Source organism: Salminus brasiliensis, chromosome 18 (genome assembly GCF_030463535.1).
Source record: "Salminus brasiliensis chromosome 18, fSalBra1.hap2, whole genome shotgun sequence".
Lineage (NCBI taxonomy): Eukaryota > Metazoa > Chordata > Actinopteri > Characiformes > Bryconidae > Salminus > Salminus brasiliensis.
This window is the reverse complement of record NC_132895.1, coordinates 28,248,397-28,269,007: the sequence shown is the minus strand read 5'-3', so window position 1 is coordinate 28,269,007 and position 20,611 is coordinate 28,248,397. Positions and strand designations below refer to the sequence as shown.

General features: G+C 37.2%; 2 protein-coding genes and 1 long non-coding RNA gene across 3 annotated transcripts; 2 read left to right on the top strand and 1 right to left on the bottom strand.

Annotated features, from left to right (window-relative positions):
* The first annotated feature begins 1,136 nt into the window (after positions 1–1,136).
* Positions 1,137–5,237, top strand: LOC140539202 (zinc-binding protein A33-like). Its single transcript, XM_072661851.1, has 6 exons — positions 1,137–1,743; positions 2,071–2,166; positions 2,264–2,494; positions 2,594–2,616; positions 2,771–2,889; positions 3,896–5,237. Exons 1-6 carry the CDS (start codon positions 1,348–1,350, stop codon positions 4,462–4,464), a joined length of 1,434 nt encoding a protein of 477 aa, XP_072517952.1. The 5' UTR covers positions 1,137–1,347; the 3' UTR covers positions 4,465–5,237.
* On the bottom strand, positions 2,546–20,383 carry LOC140539203 (uncharacterized). Its single transcript, XR_011977819.1, has 8 exons — positions 20,324–20,383; positions 13,495–13,581; positions 13,052–13,131; positions 9,940–9,952; positions 7,298–7,519; positions 6,711–6,911; positions 3,989–4,120; positions 2,546–2,967 (listed from the first exon to the last, which is right to left on the bottom strand). It is a non-coding gene; the product is annotated as an uncharacterized lncRNA (long non-coding RNA).
* Positions 7,321–14,266, top strand: LOC140539201 (organic cation/carnitine transporter 2-like). The gene is made up of 10 exons (XM_072661850.1): positions 7,321–7,707; positions 8,748–8,851; positions 8,978–9,132; positions 9,264–9,435; positions 9,842–9,968; positions 10,172–10,269; positions 11,320–11,534; positions 13,197–13,379; positions 13,474–13,609; positions 14,059–14,266. The coding sequence occupies exons 1-10, from the start codon at positions 7,321–7,323 to the stop codon at positions 14,162–14,164; spliced, it is 1,683 nt and encodes a 560-aa protein (XP_072517951.1). The 3' UTR covers positions 14,165–14,266.
* Positions 20,384–20,611: the final 228 nt, after the last annotated feature.

The window sequence follows — 20,611 nt, the reverse complement described above, 5'->3', positions numbered from 1 at the left end:
TCTTAAAGTTCTTCTTGATGTTTCTAATCTTGTTTTACAATAAAATCATGTTTGGTGAAAGATTGAGATTTCCACTCCCAGGAATACAGACTTACAGTATCTATTTGAATTAGAATAATTCAAGCCTTCCATCACTTATCAAGAGCCTCTATGGTCTGCACAGCCTCAACAGCACTATGGCCAGCCTAAAGACCTTGTTACTCCTTTATTAGAACACAGAGTTTGGCCGGAGCCACAGGGAACGTTATTTTTCCAGAAGCTAACATCCTCTTCAAGCAGAAAAGTTTTTCATTGATATAAGTCGCAACCTTTGCCACCTGGCCGTATATGATGGTTGTTCGACATCCTAACCCAAGTGTCTAACTCATCCTGTAAAACATATACATTAAAATAATTCTGAATTCTCAGTAGGGTGAATTCAGCTAAAGAGGGACAAATACATGATACATGATAATAGAACAGTGAAAAATGTTTCTAAAACATATACTTACTGTATAGAATTATGGTGCATGAAAAGACTCCATAAATAAATCCGTTTGCATTAAATTCAGTTACCCATTTAAAAGGTAAAGGTCACTGTACAACGAAATGTGTCCTCCGCATTTAACCCATCTGGTAGTGAACACACACACACGTTAGGGGCAGTGAGTACACACACACACACCCACACACACACCCACCCACCCAGAGTGGTGGGCAGCCAACTCCAGCGCCTGGGGAGCAGAGAGGGTAAAGGGCCCAACAGCAGCTTGCCGAGCCCGGGAATCGAACCCACAACCCTGTTATTGATATCCCGGCGCTCTAACCGCTGAGCCACCACCACCACATTTCCATTGAATCAAAAGGATTCAAGTCAGCATGTACCCAAGAAAATGTTCAATAAAAGAGCAATTGTTTTCTTGACTGCTTCAAAAAGGTTTCTACCTCAGTTTTTTAACATTATTTATAATACAGGAAAAAAACCTTACTGTAGAGTTTAAATGTTGGCCTTGTCTAAGCTTGTGAACTGAGTGATTAAAATGACAGGTATTCACCTGTTCAGCTCCTCCCTTTCCAAAGCTCCTCCGCTTAAACAGGCTCCATGCTGAAGGTAACTGAAACTAACCCTGTCACTCTGCTGATCCTCGCTCCCTCTGCCTTACCTTATCTAAGACTGATAAGTACTCTCATCGAACAACCCTGTTATTTTGAGCATCTCTTTAAAGGCTTCCGAAGACAGTGGGATAAAGAACTCCAGGCACTGACTGTGAAGATCCTGCTGTGTCCAGTACAGAAGCCCATTACCTGAAAGTCACATTTGGACAGAAGGAACCATTAAAAGAAGAAAGAAGAGACAAGCAGCTGGAAATGGCTTCTCAAATATCTTTATTAGATGATCTTTTGTGCTGTGTGTGCTGTGAAGTCTTCACTGATCCGGTTCTACTGTCGTGTACCCATAGTATGTGTAAAACCTGCATACAGACGTTCTGGGCAAATAAGGGATCTCGGGAATGTCCAGTTTGTAGGAGAAGATCCTCTAAAGAGCATCCTCCACTTAACCGTGTACTGAAGCACCTGTGTGAGGCTTTCCTAGAGAAAAAGAGGGCTTCAGCAGGGTCTGAGGTGGTCTGCACACAGCACAATGAGAAACTCAAACTCTTCTGTTTGGACGATCAGCAGCCGGTGTGTTTGGTGTGTCGGGATGCAAAGACACACAGAAATCACAACTTCTGTCCAGTGGATGAAGCTGTGACTGACCTTAAGGTAAGAAATTGAGTGCACTGCTATTATTTCTAAGCAGTGAAGTCTGTCCCATTTCCTTCATCTCTGATGATCAGATTTTCCTGCTATGCAAGTTAGACAGGTTAGATGATGCCTGTCATTGGGTGTGTCTTTCAGAGCAAACAGCACACAATAAGAATGAACATTGCTTCAAACGAAATTGTGAATTTAATGATCTAATTCTTCATCTGAAATAAAAAAGGCCTCTGTTTAGGTCAGAGGGTAAAGCTGCAATTTTTGTTTTTCACATGTACACGTAAACACTGTAAAGGTGCAGAATTCACTCGTTAATCTGCTGCTTAATTGCAGAATAAACTCCAGACTGCTTTGGAGCCTCTACAGAAGAACCTGAAAGTCTTAGAGAAAGCTAAACAAGACTACGACCAAACAGCAGACCACATTAAGGTAAACCATCATCTTTAACTGTGGACAATCACACAGGTGGTAAAGGCTTGTAGAACATCTGTTAGAGCTTGTGCTTCCTAAATATCTCTCATTTCAGACGCAGGCCCAGCAAACAGAGAGGCAGATAAAGGACGAGTTTGAGAAGCTTCACCATTTTCTAAAAAATGAAGAAGCAGCAAGAACAGCTGCACTGAAAGAGGAGGAGAAGCAAAAGAGTGAGAATATAAGAAGTAAGATTGAGGAGATGAATAGAGAAATATCGTCTCTTTCAAAGACCATCCGAAACATAGAAATGGCCATGAACGCTGAAGACATTCAGTTCTTACAGGTATAAATCACTTCAAGCATCTTTTATTAAATGTTTAGTGTGAATAGGTAGGATCAGTATGGAGACAGATAAACAGTCTCTCTCTATGTCTCCTCTCAGAACTTCAAGTCCACAGAGAAACAGTAAGTGGTGTCAGACCTCCCACTTTATTTATGCTGTAGGACATGAGGACAGCAGCAGATAACAGAATTATTTAACAGAAATATATCAGGGAAATACATGGAATGTATTAATGAAACAGTGTAATAAACAGTGAAAAATGTCACACATTTCCAGAGTTCAGCGCTCACCAAAGGATCCAGAGAAGACATCAGGAGCTCTGATCAATGTAGCCAAACACCTTTCCAACCTGAAATTCAGAGTGTGGGAGAAGATGCAGGAAATTCTCCAGTACAGTAAGCTCTGTTTCTCTTTGGATACAATTGTGATTGACCCCTACTGAAGCTAGTAGTTGATTATTAGGATGTTGAAACCTACAGAGACAGAAAGGAAAAAAGCTCAGGTTAGGTCTGATTTTAAATACCTTGGAATTGTCTGATTTGTCATTTAAAAAGCATGTGGCATAAAAATGTGGCAGGTACCATCAAATTGAATCTATCTAGGTCCATGCTTAACAACAGAGGCTGCCAATCTCTTTACGCATGCTGTAGAACATAGAACTTGTTTGTGAACAGCTTGTAAGATAGTAAGAAAACTTTAAAAGCCACATCCCTTTATAGACAGACACTAAAAAAAACTTGTAAATGTTTTACAGATGCATTTTTAATTTTTTAAGCTTTTACATGGGACCCCCTTCACTAAGTCAGTTATTACTACAGAGGGATAGTAGTAGTAGTAGTAGTAATAGTAGTAGTACAGTAGTAGTAGAATAAGGGCAACAAGAGCAACTACCAGAGGGATTGTGTTGTACAGTAGAGACGTAGTAAGGCTGGGCAAATGGTCTTCTCAGTCAGAGCCACCCATTACTGGAATAGTTTACGATGGGCAATCTTTTACCTAACTTTTAAATATAAACTTGCAATCATGTGTAATCATACGATTTTTCTCTGTCACTGCTTTTAAGTGAGTGATTTTATGATTTTTTTTTTTTTTATGTAAACACACCCCCATACAACTAGTGAAAGCCATTTAAGGCTAAACGCAATGACTATGAAAATATTAAATAGAGACTAAAATGGATAATTGCTAACACTACTTTAAAAATAAATAAATAAATAAATAAAAAATGGGGATATTCAGCATGCTGGACCATTTGGATAAAATAACAGGGTTGTAAATGCAGACTTGTTAAATGACATCTGAGAATTTTTGCCCCAACCAAAGTCTTACTGTTTATACATCAAAGATTACATTTCACTCAATAAAGCTGTTTTTACTGAAAGAAAATTTCTCTCTCCTCAGCCCCTGTTACTCTGGACCCCAACACTGCATCACCAGACCTCCACCTGTCTGATGGTCTCACTGCTGTAGAATACAGAGACAAGGAATCACCACCTCCTGATAACTCCGAGAGATTTGATGAGTATGCATGTGTTCTGGGTTCTGAAGGTTTTGACTCAGGGACGCACTGCTGGGACGTCCAGGTTGGACACAGTGATCGCTGGGACCTAGGTTTGATACCAGAGTCTGTGAAAAGAAAGGGAGACCTTTTCTTACATTCAGTGTGGAGTCTGGGTTGCAGTAAAAATGAAAATGAATATTGGATAAACTGTCCAGGACAGCCAGCTCACTACCTCACCCCTGAAAGAAAGCTGCAGAGGGTGAGAGTGCAGCTGGACTGGAACAGGGGGAAAGTGACATTCACTGATCTTCTAACCAACACACACCTGCACACTGTAACTCACACCTTCACTGAGAGGGTTTTACCGTTTTTCTCTAACGTGTCTGTTTGTCCTCTGAGGATCTTACCAGTGAAGATGTCAGTTAGAGTGGAACAGCACATTGAAAGTGGACATTTTTACAGGTATTAATTATGATCATACGAATAGAAATATTCTGTCATAGAGTGACTCCTGATCTCATTACAGCACTACAAAAGTTATTAGAATGAGCTTTCTCTTATTTATTTTTGTGTGAATTTCTTCAGTGTAGTTTCTCTACCATCCTGTTATTTTCTCATTATCTTTAAACTCTGCTTTGGGTCTGTATGAAATGAACTTTACTCTATTACAAACTTTTTGAAAAATTGTTTTACATGGAAAAATGTAATGCATGCTGTGTATTTAATATTATCCACACCACCATGTAAAGAACATACAGCTGAGTTTCTATAAACACCTTCAATTCATTTAACAACTACATTTTGCCCCAATATCCCACATTGAAACCAAGCTGTGGAGTCAAAGCAAGCATATTGTAGCAATTTGTACAATATAATAACTGTACATAATGCAACTAGAAAAAACTAAACACTTTTTGCTAGCTTTAACCATCTCTTCTCTACATTTTCCACTTCCTCCAAAACAAACTTGAATACCTTATCTAAACCAAACTGGAACTAAGCATACATCGACTGTCATACTGGTAAGACTTGAGAAAGCCAAAAACTTGGCAAAGTGAGTGGGGGGCATGGCTAAAAGCTAACTCGCTACAATCTCTTCAGCTTGCTTACAGCACATTGCACTGAGAGGACACTACAGGAGGACAGCAACACTATATCTTTGTAAAATAAAATGTGTTTTTTTAAGCATACATATGAAATATGAAAAGTACATCATTTTACTATTAAAAGGTAATGCATAATTACATACAAAATAAACATTATTCTGGAACAACTAATAGCAACTTAAGTATCCTTTTATTGTAATTAAGCTATTTTTAAATATAACTTAAAAGCATTAAGTTGTACCTTTGAGTGTTTTTTGACTAACTTAAGTATTTAAGATTGGTAATTTATTTTTAAGCACACAAGTATTCTATTTTATGTTTCAAGTTTGATGACCTCTAGTTTACATTTATTAACTAAAAACTTAAAAATGATCATTGTTATAAAAGTTGATGCCAAGATTCTGCATTAGTGGTCACTTAGCATTCAGCCAACATAAAGACTCACTCAGGGCAGACAATGTTTTACTGCCTTCAACACTGAGGCCTGGCAAAAACAATAAAATATAGACTGCCAATGAACACATATGGGGAGGTAGCCTGAGTGGAATAACTACACATTGTTCATGTCCAGTATGCAAATAGATGGTGTCGGGAGCCAATGGGAAAGGTGTGAGTTTTATTCATCAAGATTGCACTGCCCAAACACCATACCACCAACCACAATTGCACCATATTTCACCGAAACAACTCTCCTGATGCAACAGTTAAGTGTACATTAGCTGAAGTATGCTTCAGTATGTGAAATAAATCCATTTACTTAAGTGAATTCCCAAGTTGTATTAAAGCATCTTTGAAATCTTTGAAATGCTTTTTTTTTAAATAATACACTTAAAATGACATGAAAAGTAAACATACTTGTAGTTGAGTATATTTCAAAACGTGACGAAATGTAAAAAAAAAAAATGCACTTCCTAACTTGTGCTAAAACCTAGTTTAAAAAACATTTGTTTTAAGCAATACACTTAAAATTACTTAAAAATATACTTTTGTTAAGCAATGTTTTGTCTATCACACCAAAATATTAATTACAATTTCTTTAAAATACAGAAAACTATATTTAAATGTGCATTTCCATAAAAGAATGTGGAACAGAAAATGTACTTTTAGTATTCTTTTAGTAACTTGAATTTACTTCTAGTGCTCCTAAATATACTTCCCTTTCCCAATGGATTAAGTCTAAGACTCAAGAATAATAACAGTGTTTTTTTACAGTGTTAAAACCATGCTATAATATGTGGGTTCTGTGAGCCGTAAACTGGTCAATAAAAGCAACGTTTTTTTTCACAAGCCCTCAATAAAAGGAAAATCAGTGAGTAAGATAACAGGGTGATAAGCTTGTAATCTGCATCTGAGCTGTTTTTATTTAGTTATTTATTTATCATTTTTTTTACAAGCCCTCTATAAAAGAAAAATTTGCGTGTAAAATAACAGGGTTGTAAATAAGCTTGTCTGTATCTGAACATTTTTTCACCAACCAAAGTCACACATTTTTTTATATATCAAATGACAACTTAAAATGCAACTTTAAGTGGAGCTTACACACTGCAAGTTGGGCAGACAGAGAAACTGTAAAAAACAGCAATCTGCAAAGTGACCTTTGTTCACTGACCTGTTTTAACAAGAGAGACCATTAGGCATTTGATGGGATGGGCACTGAAAGAGCAGTAAATATGCAAGAATAGGCAAAAATGATAGGTATGTCATCGCAAGGAAATCTCTAATTAATCATTTGCAAAGCAGAGCTGGTGTTCACTCAAGTCTTTAACAAGAGACATGAAAATGCATTTGATAGGCCTGGCTCTGGAGTAACCTGTAATACGCAAACACAAGGGAAAAGGGTTGCATGTCATTAAAAGAAGTCATTTCGATGAATCATTTGCAGAACAAACCTGGCTGCTTACATAACCAGCATCATCTTCTCTTAGCATTGTTAAAAGAGCACCAACAAAACGTTAACTGAAGTAAGCATTGAATGAAACATTCTCTCATATAATCTAAGGGTCTCAGATTTAAGTCATAACTGGAAGTTTGTGTAAGTTAGAGGGAGGTTACCCTACCAGCAACTAATTGTACTATTGGTTTATGGCTAAAGCAATGGGCCTAAGCCAGGATTTGTAAATCATTTGTGCTTTAGTGTGAGCGTATTTATACTGGATCAGGCAGGAATGACGGTGCACATGCAGGTCTCATGGTTACCTTTATTGCGGACGTGAAGAACCATGGAAGACTATGAGAAGGCGACAGCATTCCTAGGCCTCTGGGGACCATTTCAACAGATCATTTTCTTCCTACTGTGCGCTAGCACAATTCCGAACGGATTCAGCGCTTTCTCTGTGATATTCCTTGCTGATATTCCACCCCACCACTGCGAAATTCCAGGTGTAAACCTGAGTGAGGAATGGATCACGGCAAGCATCCCTACAATTGTGGTTAACGGGAAGCAAGAGTTGAGTAAGTGTCGGAGATACAAGCAGGACATAATACGCAACCTTTCAGCTCAGGGCTTTAATCCTCAAGATGTTAACCTCACTGACATTCAATTGGAGAAATGTGTAGATGGATGGACTTACAGCGAAGACATATACCAGTCCACCATTGTTACTGAGGTGAGTGATCAGGTTTTCCAAAGACAGATTCCTGTATTAAAATGTGTGCTATATATGGACAGTTGAAATGTATACTGCTAAACATCTAAGGTCTCTACTGTCCAGGAAAGGGTTCCCCAGAGGGAAGAGACAGAAAATGTCTAGCATTAACTTTTAACCTAGTGTGGATTCCTGTTTGTCTCCCCGGCTTTCACTTTGTTGTATGTCAAGTTTTAGCTCTCGCTCTGCCGAAACTGACAAGGGAAAACCACGGTCATGAGGCCTGGTCCCACATCTCTTAGTGTCTGGGGGTGATGTGCTGCTTTTCAATATTAACAACAACTTATTTTTCTGAAGTAGTCATTAACATTTCACCATCTTTAGTTTACCACTAGAGCTTGTGGGCTGGGTGTGTGTAAATTTTGGGGCCATAAATATAACAAGTTAAGACAGCTACTTAACAATTTTAGAGTTTGGACTTGGAATTGGCCTGTTTTATAGCACGGTTTCAGTTATGCTGGATTTTATTTTCAAGGATTGGACAACAGTGTTTGAGGTTCATGGTACATACCGTTTCATGTTAGTAGGTTTTATTTTAGTAAGCATACATACACTTGCGAATGTAGTTTCTGACACAATATGACATGCTGTAATAGATAAAACAGAGAAATGTATGTGGCATAGCTCAAATAGCAGCCGTGAAGTTCGATGCCCACTTTGATAGATAACAGTATGTCAGAAAGTGCTGTAAGATGTAAGATATGAGAGGCAAGTGTGTAATTAACATTAGACATTTATATTTAGATTTAAGCAATTTAGCAGACACTTCTATCCAGAGAGACTTACAAATGTGCTTCACGGATTACTCAGAAAATATCCTTAGCTAGTTTGTATTGGCTAGGATCCAGAAGATACCTCTAGCTAGATGCTACCAAATACAAGTTAGTATGGATACTTAGGTACACAGCACGCAACACACACATATATACATACACACACACACACACACACACACACATACATACACACACTACACTATGTACTAATGTTTGTTGATCTAGTTTGACCTAGTTTGTGACGATGAATGGAAGCAACCCTTCACCTCATCTATCTACTTCCTTGGTGTGCTCTGTGGATCATTCTTCTCTGGACAGATCTCTGACCGGTAGATTGGTTTCAACACCATTATCATCTTCATCATCTCCCTCCATATCAAGCACAGTGGATTTGTCACTGTGTGACTGTGTGTCATTTGTTCTTATTCTAAACTACTTTCCTGTTTTGAATTAAGGTTTGGGAGAAAACCTGTTCTATTTGCAACCATGATGGTCCAGACTTTCTTCACCCTTATTCAAGTGTTTGCGCCGTCTTGGGAAGTATTCTCCATTATCTTCTTCATTGTTGGACTGGGCCAGATTTCCAACTATGTGGCAGCATTTGTGTTAGGTAATAACCCAAAAAAGAACCCATATACTACAGCTTCAGCTATGGATTTATTATTTACATTACACTCTGGTAATGAATGAACTAACCCTTCTGCATTGTTGCACTTGGTTTGGTGTTTTTGCTATCAACAGGTACGGAACTCCTATCTGGGAGCGTGAGGGTCTTTTTCTCCTCACTGGGAGTCTGTTTGTGTTTTGCTCTTGGCTACATGATGCTGCCACTGATCGCATACCTAATACGAAATTGGAGGATACTTTTGGTTGCACTTTCTGTACCTGGCCTAATCTACATCCCCCTCTGGTGGTAGGTATGAGTAACTAACAAATGTTTACCTGCCAGTATTGTACCTTCAGGGGCCCCAGAAAATCAAATTGGATTGTATTTAGTTAAATAATCAAGTTTGGTCAAGTTCGGTACATGGGCGTGACACAACATGAACCTCAAATACTCCTTAAAAAGAAAAGCCAGAAACAAAGGAGAGCAGCACATCACCTCCAAACTCTACTAGTTAGGGGAATATAAGTTGCGTCAGGAACCAGGCCTCATTGCTGTGACTTATCCTGTACCAGTGTCTGCACAAGGGAAGCTCTGACTCAGCACACAACGAAGTAAAAGGCGGGGGAGCAAACATTCTAGGCCACCTTTAACAAAAAAGGTGTTATCTTAATGAGGTGCGTTATACAATTTTGTATTTTGTATTCGATTACAGGTTCATTCCAGAGTCTCCTCGGTGGCTAATTTCTCAGGGGAGAGTAGAAGAAGCTGAAGCCATACTGAAAAATGCTGCTAAGAAAAACAAAGTCTCACCTCCTGATATTATCTTCAAGGAGATTGAGGTAAAAAAATGTAGAAGAGAGAGAGAGAGAAAAAAGGTTGTTACAAAGTGAATGTAAACAATGAAGTCTAAATTGACATTTAATAATAATTAGCCAGTCATGTAAGCATGTTTATGGATAGAAATTATATAAAAGAGAAAATGCATTTCTGACCAACAGTGAAAAGGGCTTTGTACATGAAACATTTACATTATGGTTAACAGGAAGAGGAGAAAAACACTAAACCAGAAGAAACAAATATCTTGGATCTTATGAGGACCAGCAACATTCGGCACACCACTCTGATACTGTTCCTAGTGTGGTGAGAACCTCAAGTGTACAAACACTAGAACATTTCAACAAACATTCATTATTCAGGACATAAAAACTACCATATTTAACTCTGTTAAGTGCTTGAATTTGCTTGTTTAAGTGGGTAGAGTAGTTAGTTAACTCACTGTCCATTATATCAGTTCTACTCTTCATATAGGTTTTTAACTTTGTGGTTCTATAATTCCAGACTGTAGTCCATCTCTTTCTTTGCATACTTCCTTTCACCCTGTTCATCCAATGGTCAGAACCCCACAGGACCACCACAGAGCAGGTATTGCTTGTGACACCTACATGGTGGTGCGAGTGGATCAGACACAGGAGTGCTGTTGGAGTGTTTAAAACCCCTCAGTGTCAATGCTGGATTGAGAACTGTCCACCAACCAGAAATATCCAGCCAACTGTGTCCTATGGGCAGCGTCTTGTGACCACTGATGAATGACTAGAGAATGACCAAAATATGTCTTCTGTCTATGACGTTCCGTAGGTTCACGAGGTAGGGGCATCTAATAAAGTGGATAGTGCATAAACACTCCAGCAGCACTGCTGTGTCTGATCCACTTGTACTAGCGCAACACACTATGACAGACCACCACACTGTTAGTGTGACTGCAGTGCTGAGAATGATCCACCATCAAATAATACCTGCTCTGTGGTGGTCCTGTGGGGTCCAGACTAATAAAGAACAGGGTGAAAGAAGGCTAACAAAGAAACAAATGGAATACAGTCTGGAATTATAGAACCACAAAGTGCTCCTATGTGGTAAATAGAGTTGATAAAATGGACAATAAATGTAGAAACAATGAGGCTGATCGGTGTATATAAGTTATATATGATATACTGGACGAATATATGAAGTGCCATATTTTGCATGACAGTGAATTTTTTTGTCATATATTGTTAAATATGAATGTCGGATGTCATCCATATTTGGATGTCACATATATTTCAAATATATGTATATGAAGAAATTTAATATATTTGAAATCTATATATTGCCATATCTCAAATTTAAGGGTAATTCTGTGTTTGCTGTGTGAAGGTTGACCCTCAGCATGGGCTACTTTGGCCTATCTCTGAACACATCTCGCCTACATGGAGATCCGTATGTCAACTGTTTCATATCCGCTGCCATAGAGGCACCTGCCTACATCACCAGTTGGCTGTTGCTGCGCTACTTACCGAGGAGACTATCCTGCTCAATTAGTATGCTGCTAGGAGGAGTCATGCTCTATTTCATACAGTTAGTACCACCAAGTAAGATTTTATTTATGTTTATTTATGGTAGTCAGCTGACCTATGCATACTCTACCCAAAAATGTGTTGTTTTCCAGCAACGTGTTGTTGGCAGTGAACATACTCGCACTAGTAAATTGGGCAGTGAGAACTCACCCAGAGCAGTAGGCAGCAACTTCAAAGGAGCATACCAGTCATAAATATCGAGAGAGAATCAGCAAGGGATCAACCTTCAGCAACGTTCTGGTCCCAAGCCCACTTCTCTAACCTTTAGGCCACAGCTGCTACTAGGCCACATCTCTCCCACAGCTGCACAGCTGCCTCTTTTTTGGCTGGCGGACTCAAAACAGTTGTATACTTCCTTCATTAGACATTAGACTTTTGTTTGTACAGCTCACAGGGGTACATTCAGAGTGTAGCTCTTTGTGGCTCTGTTTGTGGCAGTCATTCTCTAGTATCAAAAGTGGTCAAAGAGAGCACATTGCAAAATTGACTTGCTATTTACAGTATATTACCGGTAACTTTCCATGGGAACTTTAGAAATATTCCAAAATGTAAACTTTCCATGGAAATTTTGGAAACTTTGGGAATTTATTGGAATTATTGGATAATTTAAAGGAACTTTATCATGCACATTCATCAATGTACTGTTTTTTGTCAACAGCAGAAATGAAGGCATAACAATACAAATAAACTGATAATTATGGGAATTAACAGGAATTATTATCTGGACATATGCTGTACATGTGTTGGAGGAATGAACAGTGCATACAGGGGCTAAGGTCTCAATAGTCCTTCAGTGTGAAATGTGCCATGTGTCTGGGATTAAGAAGCAGCTTTTCTATTCAACTGTTTTGGTATCATATCTAATTATTTCAGCCAAGATCATGCTTCAGTATATTTTTTACCAACTAAATGTAAGTTTTTCACATTTAGCTTAGAATATTCCCATTTTATTCCCATAATTAACAGCTAATTCCCATGGTAAACTTCCCAACTTGAAATGAAAATCCCAGGAATTTTGCTCCCTAGAGCACAGGCTGGACGTTTTTATCTGGTTGGGGTAGAAGGTGAATTGTGAATTGTGTAACAACTGAATTGTGTAACAACTGTAAACCTATAAAGTGCACCTATATAGGAGAACAGGGCACCGAACACTTTAGTATTTTAGGAAATATTGTGTTTTATATAGGGGTATCCTATGTGTATCTGCTGAAAATGTTAAAGGTAAACTTTGCCTCCAGCACCAAATGTTCATGAACAATTCAGTAGTCAAAATCTTTTCAGACATTTTGAGCAGTCGGTTTTTCAGACAGTAGCAGCTCCCTGGCTAATATCTTGGAAATGTTTTTAGAATGTGTGAAAGTGCGTGTAAGGAAGAGATAGAGAGACGTTTTTTTATGTGTTTGCACTTTAACCTCTCTCCTTCAGTGTCCGTCAGTTCAGTTCAGCGTCCTGCAGCTTTTTGCCAGAGTGCTCTAAAAACCATGCCAGTGTGCATTAAAAGTATTCATTGCAGTGTTTCTTCTTATTTTTACCTGCAGTTTCTTTCCGATGTTCTGTAAAGCTAGTCAGCCTTTACTTCAACAGTGGCCGGAGCATGGATAGGCCAGGTGATCTACATAAGATTTCAGATTATTAACAAAAGGAATTAAAAAACAACTGTTCATTCAAATTTCCTAGACCTGCCCTCTTTGTCTGTTGCTCTTGAAATGATGGGGAAGTTTGGGATTTCTATCGGAACAGCCTTGATGTTCGCCTACACTGGGGAATTGTACCCAACAGTGCTAAGGAACACAGCAGTGGGGTCATGTGCTATGGTGTCCCGTGTGGGCAGTGCAGTTGCCCCCTACTTTATCCATTTAAGTAAGTAATTATATAATTGGATTTTTAATAGAATTCAAGTTGTTCCATGTTTCCAATCAGTGTCTAAGTTATACTTTACTGTCATACTCCACAGGTGTGTATTATAAGTACTTACCCTACATCCTCTTGGGAACTCTATGCCTTTTTTCATCATCAACAACTCTCTTTCTGCCAGAGAGCTTTAAGAGACCCCTTCCAGAGACTATAGAACAGATGCAAAAAAGGGAAAAGTAAGTCATATCCAGCTACTGGTAGCTGAACACTTGTGTGAAAAACTTCAAAAGTTCATTTTTAAAGATAAGTGCAAACCTGGCATTTTTCGCATAGCTGTCACTTTGTGAGGTCATGTTATACATGTAAACATTTACATTAATGCAACAGTATGGGAGTGGGAGAGAGAGTAAGTGTGGCATCATGGACATCACAGTTGAGGGTTTTGCTAACAGACATGCTATTAGCAAAAATACATACCCTTGTCATTGGTTATACCACAACTTTTTTCACAAGTTTGGCAAAGCAACAAAAGTAAAGCACATATTTTATAACAATTTCTAAAAAAAAAAAATGCAGTTCCAGGTTTTGCAATAAACAAAGCATAAAATCATTTCAATGCATTCTCATTTGTCAAATGTATTTAAAGCCTCATGTTAAATCCAAGTTTTTCTCCATTCACCAACAGGATGAATTGCAAATGTTTCTCTAGAAAGCATAAAGAAAAGGACCCATACCAGAACACCACCTCAAACACCCCTGTAGTTCAGATCCTTCAAGAGGAGAGACTATGATCATGTTTTTAAATTGTTTTTCTGTAAAATTGTTTTAATTGTTATTTTCATGGTCAGTATAACTGCTTGAGTGAATACATAATTTATATATAATACATTTATATAGGCATACATATAGTCTTAATTTATATACTACTTTTCTGTTCATGTTTATGTTTTTGTATAAAAGTGTGTACAATCTAGATGAATGAATACAGTCAATGTTAAACATACTACACAGGTGAATTTGACTAAGATTGATTTCACTTAACAATTCTGGGACAGAACGGACAACATATTTCTTTAATAAAACATATTTGGGGGTCAAATTATACACACAGGTTTAAAATTATACACACAAACACTATTTATTTTACCTATATTAAACCCCGAGTTGACACGCTGACGTTAAAATTTATTTTACAAAGACTATGCCCAAAAACAACAAATAAGCAAATAAGCTATACTTCAACAAGAGGAAACATATGTATACACATTTTTGACAGTTACTTTAAATTTAGTCCAAGAGATAAACTGCCTCTAACAGATCATTCATGTGAAAAGTACACCATAACTAAAAGCTGTCTTTCCAAATTTAGACAAAATAATTGGAATGTCCATTTGTATGTAGTTACTGGAACATAATTACTGTTATAATAATTGTTATATAATCCATAATTACTTCTGTTTTTTTTAATTGTTTGTTTTTTTACATAAAAAAGACCAGTGTATTTGATAACTCCGAACTCAACCAGTTATTTCATAGAGTTTACAGTGATCAACTAGCATGTGTTATAAATCTTAATGCAGAATGATAAATTGAATCCAGGGAGTACAATTTTGTCTTTGGGACAAATAAAATATCCTCATATTCTGAAATTGGTTCAAATGTACCTCCCACTATATTTTTCTAGCCAGCTGGGTAAAGCAAGAGCTTTGCCTAGAGCTTTACCTTCTTTGTCATGTTTTCAAAAAGCATTTTAAAGAAGAGTTTATAAAATATGTATAAGATTATAAATTATATTGGTTTACCAGAGCGTGTATAGATTTGTGATGAAAAGTCCCTTTGTCAGAGTTTCAGAAAACAAAACATAAAATAAAACATTTTGTTTTATGAGCATTACGAAAAAACTTTAAAGAGGTAAGATTGTGCTAAAGAAAGATTCTGTTGATGATGGGGCACAACTGTAAATAATAATATTATTTGCATAAGTGCAGTAAAAACAGTATGGCTGAGGTTGCTAATTTATGTGGTAAACAATAGGGCCTTAAATAGAACCCTGTGGAACCCCAACACTAACAACTACTTTCTCAGACAGAACCTTACACAAGGTACACACTGACATCTGTTACTCCAGTCATGTTTAAACCAACCAATAGTCCTGTCACACAAACCAATACTAGCCAGCCAGAACACTAAAATATGATGACTGTCTCAAAAGTTTTTGATGAATCTATAGTGCTGCACATTTCTTACTATTAAAATCATGATGTGTTTTTTCTGTATTTTCCAAACACTAGACTAAAAGGCATTAACATATTCTGATTTGACCCTGAGATAAAAATGGACCCAGAGGAAATTAATGCCACCATTGCCACTCTATCAGTAACTTGTTTGTTTGTTTACAAGTGATTGCTTTTGGAAGTTGCAGGACAATTTATGGTTTTCAGAATTTAATTATATTATTTACATTTTTTTGTCTCATCATGATAACATTTAGATTTTGCTTTATGAAGGAGACTAAAAAGTCAACCAGTGTACTACCAGGAGAGATTTTCTTGTTTTAGCCCAGGCTGTATTTCATTCATGAATACGTTTTGCCTAGGACTGCCCCGTCCTGTCGCTTAAACTCCTCACAGGAGTATGCTTTTTCACAATCTCCAGTAGAGGAAATTGACATTATTTGAACATAATTTAATTTTAACACATATAATTACATAAAAACAAAAAGCATCATGTAAAAAACCCTGGCTATTAAAAGCCTTAAAACTTCTCTTTTTAATAATCTGGTGTTGGAATTTTACCATTCTTGATAGCAACTACTACACAATGGTCAGTAATATAATTTTGAAAAAAAATCCTACATGTGTAACGTGTACATGTGTGACTCATTTGTTAAAGTAAACTTTAAGTAAATTTCAAAACCAAAATGTCTGACTTGATTGTCTTAGCCTAGATTGTCTAACAATCTAACTTTGGCATAATGCTGCAAACATTCAAATGTATATATCCAAGACCATTCTTATTTAGAAAAACCCAGAAGTGTCCATATGCAATTCAGGTTTGAGCCAGGATTTGGATTGACATTACCAGCCATCAAAAGCAACAGTAATACTAAACATCACTGCTTAAACTTTTCAGAGAGCCGTTTTGATTTTCAGCAGAATTCAGAACCAATTTGGAATGAAATAAAAACGTCATGTGCATTTGGAAGGTGTAGTGAGAAATGCAGAAGATTAGCAATTTTGTCCTGCAGCATGTAACTTTGGTGAAGCAGGCAGGTTAACGCTTGCGAGAACTGCACAATGCTGCGTAGCTTGAGGTATATTTCTGGAAAATCCAGTTATAGCACACCAGTCCACACTTTCACTTTCAGTGACAGCTCTGTATCTCCACATAAAATCAAACATAAGATCTGTTTGACAGTACTAGTTGAATTGACCAACACACAGTATAAAGAAAACGTCCTAGGAGCTCAGATGAGAAAAGGATGTTTGGAGGGGTCAATGTGATGCATTCAACCCCAAAAACACTGTACCAACTGTTAAGCATGGTGGTGGTGGCAACATGATACTGCTGTTAATAATAAAAAAAGTTGTAATAATTAATTAAATCAGTAAATCAGATGATAACACAATTTAAATATACTTTACTGTATATGTGTACTATGAATGCAAACACGAATGTAAAAGATGTATGTTCAAATGCTTGATTAAAATGTTTTGGGTTTTGTGCAGTTACCATTCTGTGTTCCCAAATCATTATTAGGATTAGATATGTGTCAGATATATGTTCCTTTTTAAGCTTTTGCAGTCTCATTTTACACCAGAAAAACAACAACAACCAGAAACCAGAAAACAACGAGGAAAACATTGAAAGAGAACATGTGAGCAACTCAAAAACTTCGTTTGATAGTTAACTCTTGTTAAAATCTAACATATAACTTCTAATGGCCAAAAGCCTCAGAAATGCCATCAATGAGCATCCAAGTGATAATGCTTAACCAAACAACAGAGGGTGCTGGACTTTCGCAGCATAAGGTTTACCCCTGAACTGTCTGCATGTAATTAACAGTGTCAGAAGGAGGCATTCCTAGGCGCCCTCTAAGCAGGAGGCTAAGCAACCCTCAGTGAATGGTTACACTGCCCATTAGGATGTAAGGCAGGCCTCAGTAATAGTCTAGTAATAGAAATAAACATACCCTTTTAGAAGTGAAAAAACAATTCAGTGCATTTAAGCAGTTTTAGGCTAAAAACAATAAAAAAAACAATTAATTTAGTTTAGTAATTATTAGTTTAGTAATGCCTGTGCTAAAAATCAACAATTTCTAAAAAAAAAAAAAAAATAATAATAATAATAATAATAATAATAATTTAAGGGCTTTCACACAACAAGGTATTATGTTCAGTTAACTTGTAAAAACCTTTTTAATACAAATTCCAAGCTTTATAAATTCTCTGACTCCTTTAAGCAACTGTCTGAAGGAACTGCAGTCCATGAAATGAACACCTTTTCAACTGTGAATTATGTGGTTTGATGGCCTTGATGGCATGCATTGAGTTGTTGCTGCCAGTGGGATTAGGAATACTGCACAGGTGAGGGATTCCACAAAATATCAGCAAATCCTGGATGCAAATGTCAAACTGTTTGTTAGGCTGAAACCAAGAAGAGGATGGCTTTCAAAACAGGACAAGCCAATCCATAGCTCAACACCACCACAGACTGGTCTGTAGAGACAGAAACTCAGTCACCTGTCCTAAACACCATAGAAATTTTGTGAATAGACCTTAAACAAGCTGTGCAGCAAGACAACCCAATAATATTACAGAATAAGAATATCTTCTGCCAAGAAGACTGTGAACAAATACAAATTCCAAATACATTAATCAAAAGGCTTGTATCTGAATGTAAAAAGCATTTTCAAGTTGGATTTTTTTGCCACATTGGTGATTTTTTATTTACAACTTTTTCATGCCATGAAAGACTTGCGGTGCAATATGATTTGACAGAAATAATGTATTTGCTTGGCTACAGGGGCTGTGTTTAGTACTTCTTAAATAAAGAAAATTTACCAAGGGTGTCCAAACTTTTGCAGTTTTTATGGGTGTCCAGATTAGAGTAGGTTTACACTCAAGTGTTGCTAACATTGGAAATGGGTAATCATTTTACAGTTTATATTATATTTAAAGATACGTAAAGAGGGTGGGGTAGGAAGCCTCATTTCCACTGGCCACTTTCGTTAGGGTGTAATCTAATCAATGTAATTCAGTCCAATCCAGCCTATCAATCAAATTTCCATGAAATAAGCCTTGATCACTGTATTTTTTACAGGTCAACTTATTATAGAAAACTTCAACATCTGAGGCATACACTCAACCACCACAGACAATAATATTGACAGTTTTCATGTACTTTAAAGGGAACTAGCATCACAGGTACAGGTGTGCTATTGCTGAAATGATGCTTATGTGAAACAATTTGCATTTATGAAAGTTCAAATGAATAAAACAGCTGGTCATTGCTGTGTTGCTCCAGCTTTGGAAAGAACCCTTTAAGCAAATGCATTTTTTGATTAGCAAATCAGCTCTAAGGTATGTCACAAACTCTAATTAGGAACTGTGAACCACATCAAATTACCAAGACTCCTCTAAGCAAGCATCTAAAGATCCATCTAAAACCAACTAAAATAAAAGCATCGATACGAGGCAGGGGGAAGGCTATAAAAAGATAACCAAGTGTTTTAGCGTGCAGCTTCTAAAGTCCAGTGCTTCAGGGGAACTGTGGAAGTCAAGGTGAGATCTAAGAGACCAAGAAAACTCTTGGAGAGAACTGCTCACATTCTGGTAAAAAAAAGCAAATCCAAGCCTTCTTGCAACAGCAGAAAGCAGCACTCTTCATGCAGAAAAGCAAACATGACATTACATGACAGTTTTTGTGCACCAAAAAAAAAACAAATCACTTTGCCAAAAATCGGAAAAGATGAAAATTGAAACAAAAGAGAAAAACAAACAAATTCTGAAACTCTATTTTTATTACTGAGTCAACAAGACTTAATAAACAGTGCCAAATCTACATTGATTACAACAGTAAATTATCATTACAATCTAGTGACCGGCTATGTATCCAATGAGCTTTTGCCCCTGGCTACGTCCCTATTAATGTTTGTAAACAGGAAACCCGTCTATATGACTGACAGTGGCTGAATTCTGTCAATAAACGTTTCTGTAAACAAAATCCTCTGCTGAGTTTATGAACATTAAAATGAGTAAAACAGCTGTCATTAACTTGCCATTATCCCCATTAGCTATCCTAATGCCAGCTCCAAGTTGTCAAGTCTGATGAAGCTTACACACCAGCAAACCTAAGGGATAGTACAAGTAATCTGAACTGCTTTTTTTGCTGCGTTGCTCCAGTTAATAAAAAAACTGCTATAGGAATACCATTACATGTCCGCCTCATTTTAAAACTATGTTAACAGTTATAGTGTGAAATTCACATTACATACTCATGTATTGATTCATGGAGCTGCTGGCCACTGGTTTAAAATCAACATGTTTTCTGGTCTTTTTGTGAAATTTTAACTAACAGTCAGGTTTAAATTAGCTATTGGAAGTTCAATGCCGGCACTGTTAGCCTAATGGTTGATTAATACCTCAAGAGTTTTCTTTTTGTATTACTCTTCAGAGGCTGTCCTTTATCCAATCAGAGAAGTTAATTGTGAGTAATCTTCCTTTTGGTGCCTAAAACAACTAAAATATAAGTGTATTGATTACTGTTTATCCAAGGTTTAATCTTCTTCTGGAAAGTAGTGCTAAGACGTTTCTCTCATAGTTAGTGATTTCCCTCACTTAAAATGCTGGAAAACATCATAATGCAACCAAAGGGTTACTTTTCTCTCATTTGCTTTAAACAGCTGGGCTTTTATTTATTAGTGATGCTGTGTACAACTAAACACTCACCAGGCTGGACACAGCAGGACAGTCATAACACGGATGTTGTTGTATCTTGCCGGATCAAACGGGTTGTGGAACGGCACAGTTCCAGCTTGGTCACTGGACTACAGGGCACATGTGACAAGAAGGGTGTTTTAGTACACAGCAGTGAGTCTCAGCTCCAAAAGCAATAAACATGTAGTGGAGTAAAAACAATAAGGCACCGTTTGATGGCCACAGCTAAGAAAACACTACACACTGTAAAAATGTCAGACCATTTTGATAAAGTGATGGATTAAAGAGCATTTCTGGAGT

Bases quoted from the DNA above. Each gene is read 5' to 3' on its own strand.
- LOC140539202 (XM_072661851.1), top strand. From the start codon at position 1,348: ATGGCTTCTCAAATATCTTTATTAGATGATCTTTTGTGCTGTGTGTGC. The intron at 1,744-2,070 runs GTAAGAAATTGA...GCTTAATTGCAG, and splicing joins AAGCTGTGACTGACCTTAAG to AATAAACTCCAGACTGCTTT. The intron at 2,617-2,770 runs GTAAGTGGTGTC...ACACATTTCCAG, and splicing joins TTCAAGTCCACAGAGAAACA to AGTTCAGCGCTCACCAAAGG.
- LOC140539201 (XM_072661850.1), top strand. From the start codon at position 7,321: ATGGAAGACTATGAGAAGGCGACAGCATTCCTAGGCCTCTGGGGACCA. The intron at 8,852-8,977 runs GTAGATTGGTTT...TTTTGAATTAAG, and splicing joins TCTGGACAGATCTCTGACCG to GTTTGGGAGAAAACCTGTTC. The intron at 13,380-13,473 runs GTAAGTAATTAT...CATACTCCACAG, and splicing joins CCCCTACTTTATCCATTTAA to GTGTGTATTATAAGTACTTA.